The sequence below is a fragment of the Rhamphochromis sp. 'chilingali' genome, assembly GCF_963969265.1.
Source record: "Rhamphochromis sp. 'chilingali' genome assembly, chromosome: 1".
NCBI classification, from domain to species: domain Eukaryota; kingdom Metazoa; phylum Chordata; class Actinopteri; order Cichliformes; family Cichlidae; genus Rhamphochromis; species Rhamphochromis sp. 'chilingali'.
In genome coordinates this window covers 55181531-55185469 of record NC_137929.1, presented here as the reverse complement: position 1 = coordinate 55185469, position 3939 = coordinate 55181531, and the positions used below count along the sequence as shown (strand labels likewise).

Here is a 3939-nt window from a genome sequence, read left to right as displayed (position 1 = left end):
GAATCACTAATTAATTGAACACACTAAGTGCATGTGTTTGGACTTTCGAAGTTGGAGCACACCACATCCACAGATGGTGGTGTCAAACCCAGGAGCTTCTTCTTGTGAGGCAACAGTGCTTAACTGTTTTTTTAAAGTTATTTTTTTATTTATTTTATATTTAAATTGTGTTAAATAATAATAACAATAATAATAATAAAAAAATTATAAATCACTAATCATAACAAATCTAATAAATACAATAAAACCCCTCTTTAATCAGCTTTTGATGTCCATGTTTTAGAATGGTTCGTATATAACAGAAACCATCTAGAATTGTATTTTTTTTAAAATAAGAACCTCTTTACCATCAAACATTCTGTGAAACAAAAAGCATAAACAATTGTGTGTCTGAACTACCACTAACTGTTATGGAAATATGAAATAAATTGAATCACACAAGAACAGGTCGTCTTTGTGAGGTTTAATCTGTTTTGCAAAGAGACAAACGACAGTACAGAGTACTGCAGTCTGCATCACATCTGACCAACAAGAACAACAAGCACCAAATCATTTATAGACACAAGTTATTTATCATGGTGAGAAAAGCAGAGCTGTACATGTGGGAATATTTAGTACTGAAAGATTATATGGAGGCAGAGCGTGACACTGTGGAGCCTTTCATTCAGCCAGGTTAGCCTGACACAGAGAAGAGCAGAAACTTTCCATCACACAACTGGCTACAGAGCTTTGTACACAAATATAGTTATATTAAAAAAATAAATTAAATATAATTTAGAATTCAAACAGTTGTTGTTTTGAGCCACCAGATGTCAGTAAAGAGCTTCTATGCATCCTGCAGGTTCTTTCTATAAAGTGCAGGCAGGCAAACCTGCTGCTACTAACTGTTAGAAACATTTAACAACAGACAGAATTTAACAAAGATTTTTTGTTTGTATTCTTAAACAAAAGGCCTTTAATGTGAAAGGATCGAGAAAGTGTTGAGAGTGCAAACGACCAGAGAGTACTGTAATATTGTAATAATTATTATTTTTTCATTTCTTGTGTTTTAAATGTATTTTCATCCATGATTTCATTTTTAATTAATATAGTTGTTGATCTTTGATCGTTGGATCTAAAGAAACTCTCGTCTCTTTGATGGTGTAACGTGTAGTAACTCAGCCTGGGCTCTGTCTGAGTTTCTCCTGTGGATGTCAAATACTCAAGGATATTATGACACAGTGAGAGTGCATAGCTGGTCATGCACATCACATATGTTGCTGCTTTGTTTGAGGTATTATTACAAGGGTTAATTTGTTTCCAGTGTGGAAATTTACAGGAACAGCAACAGGACCTGAATGCAATATGAGACTGCAGGTCTCTGCTTAATTTCAGGTCAGAAGTGATGCTCTGTAGTGACATCATCATAGTGGGCATCTAATCCCTGCTCAGCCTGACTGGGTTGCATCTTTTCCACTGATGCATGAGGTTCATTTCCTGAAAGATAAGTTTTAAAATGTATCTGCTGTTAACTTATGAGGAGTTCAGACAGAGAGATGAGTTAATCATCACCATATTGATTGTTCAGTGAGTGATTCAGAGTGTTACCTTTGGCTCTGAGTTGATATAAAGATATCATGAGAAGAGTGGACATGAAGTATGGAAAGAACACCACCAGGTGGAGGAGCACTCTGAACGCAAGCTGGAGGGAGCTGTAGTCAGGGGGTAGTGCTGAGGTGGTAGGTGGAGGTGTGGTTGTATGTTTGTCTGCAGAGAGAATCCCACCTGTTCAGGTGAATATGTGGATGAAGTAAGAGGTGAAATCAGAGTGAAGCTCCTCACCTGTGACAGTGATCCAGCTGGATGGAGACTCTCCATGACCGCTGATGTCACACTTGTAGAGGCCTTCATCAGACCTGGAAACATGCTGGATGGTCATGTGACCTGTAGGCTGCTTCCTGATGAGGGAGCCATCTTTATAGAAAGCAGCTGGGAGGTTGGAGGGAGTGGTCTTTGTTTTACAGAGCAGAGTGACGTCATCTCCCTCCATCACAGGGAGGACAGGACTCTGCAGGATCACTGATTCACCTCAACACAGAGACAAACTACAGCATTTCATCCATTTACACACAGCTTCATCAACACTAACTCCACACACTCAGCTTACCAGTGACTGTCAGGTTAACCATGTTACTGATGGGACCCTCTCTGGACTCACACCAGTAAACTCCACTGTCCCACATGAAGATATAGGTGATGTTACAGGATGAACCAGCTGGTTTTTCCCACCCATCTCTACACTGAATCCTCTGTTGTTTGCTTGTGTTTCTCCACAGAGTCCATCCAGCAGAGCTGTCGTCCTCCTCACAGCTCAGAGACACAAAGTCTCCTTCAAAGAACTGAGAGCTGCTGGGACTCACAGTCAGACGAGCTGTGATAGAGAGAGCAGGATATTTATTGTCTATGTTTTTTGATCATGAGACAGTTGCCAGTTGTCTCCTCTGCTGTGACATATGGTCCTGAAAGTAACTGGTTGTCTGTATTCACAGCTTTAAGAATCTCCCCAAGTGTTTCAAATTTGCCCATTTTGAAACAGTGAAAGATGAAACTGTTCAGTTTAGAAAAGATAGTTGGGTTTTAAATGTTTCTACTTTTCAGAGCTTTGTTTTCTTTGATTCAAGGGTGGGGTATCTAAACAACATATGTGCTACACATAAAACATTCTTCCTAAAGAAAGAAAGAAAGAAAGAAAGAAAGAAAGAAAGAAAGAAAGAAAGAAAGAAAGAAAGAAAGAAAGAAAGAAAGAAAGAAAGACGGGTGTAGGTTTAGCTCAGTTGGATGAGCATGTAGTCATATATCGAATCGCTCTGAGAGCGGCCGGCCCATGTTCTAGTACGACCGTTCTTTAAAAAGAAAGAAAGAAAGAAAACTTGATGTTGCTGTCATTTAGGTTAGGTTTTTTTAAACATATAAATTCCCCTCTCGCCCCTGCGGGGGGTCTACCCTTCAAGCTCAGGCGAATGAGGCGTTGACAGATAGTTTTTTTCTTTCTATCAATTTTGTTTTTCTTTACTCAAAGAGATCAAATTATTGGTGGGGACAATTCAATAATCGCTGGATATTGGTGGGGACATGTCCCTTCCATCCTTGCCAAATCACTCTTGCATTTTTTATTCTAACAACCAATGATTTATACAGGAAAATAATGACTATTAGCAAGGTTGCCCAAACTTTTGCATCCCATTGTAGTTGCCTGTGTATGGTGACAACTTTAATAATCTCTTCAAGTGAGTCAAAAAATACTTTCATCTTTAAACAGCCAAAATGTTTATGCAGACTTGCTAATGAAAAGAAAATGGAGAATTCATATCCATGAAAACAGACAAAAAGGTTATTTTTTAAAAACTATTTCACATTTTGCTAAGTCTGCCAGATTTACAGTGTGACAGAAGAAGGTTACTGACCTTGGTTTGTGGTGCAGCTCAGCAGTGAGATCAGAACTAAAGAGAAATTAAACTCAGGTTAGTTCAGAGTTTCACATTCAACAAGACAGCAGAGGCATGAAAAACACAGAGTGAGCTTACAGAGCAGACACAGCAGAGACGTTTCCTCCATCCTGCTGCTCAATGACATCAGACCAACACTGAGATCAGCTCACAGTCATATAAAGTAAAACCCGCCTCCCTCTCCTCCTCTTCCTCTTCCTCTTCCTCTTTGATAGGATGTCAGTATTGTGGTTTCCTTTGTAGTGATCATCATGAAAAGGTTTCTTTGTTTGTTTGTAGAAAATGAGTTTTAAAGTAATAAAAAAAAGTCGTAGGTGAGAAAACTGAACCAGAAAATAAAGCACAATGGATAATAAATTACAGCTGACCCAGCATCTGTAGCTGTGGGATGCTTTCACTGACAATCACTAAGGTAGTGGTTTTGAACGTGCTTTCGTTTCCTTAGACTCCTATA

At 38.8% G+C, this 3939-nt stretch overlaps 1 protein-coding gene across 2 annotated transcripts; it reads right to left on the bottom strand.

The window, feature by feature from the left end:
- Positions 1–462: 462 nt before the first annotated feature.
- LOC308387256 (Fc receptor-like protein 5) lies at positions 463–3607 on the bottom strand. 2 transcript variants are annotated; one of them, XM_080867206.1, is made up of 6 exons: positions 3564–3607; positions 3444–3479; positions 2147–2410; positions 1822–2067; positions 1588–1746; positions 463–1476 (listed from the first exon to the last, which is right to left on the bottom strand). In XM_080867206.1, exons 1-6 carry the CDS (start codon positions 3592–3594, stop codon positions 1376–1378), a joined length of 837 nt encoding a protein of 278 aa, XP_080723332.1. In that variant the 5' UTR covers positions 3595–3607; the 3' UTR covers positions 463–1375. The 2 variants fall into 2 exon arrangements, with proteins under 2 accessions (XP_080723332.1, XP_080723333.1); XM_080867207.1 differs by having other exon boundaries at positions 463–678.
- Positions 3608–3939: the final 332 nt, after the last annotated feature.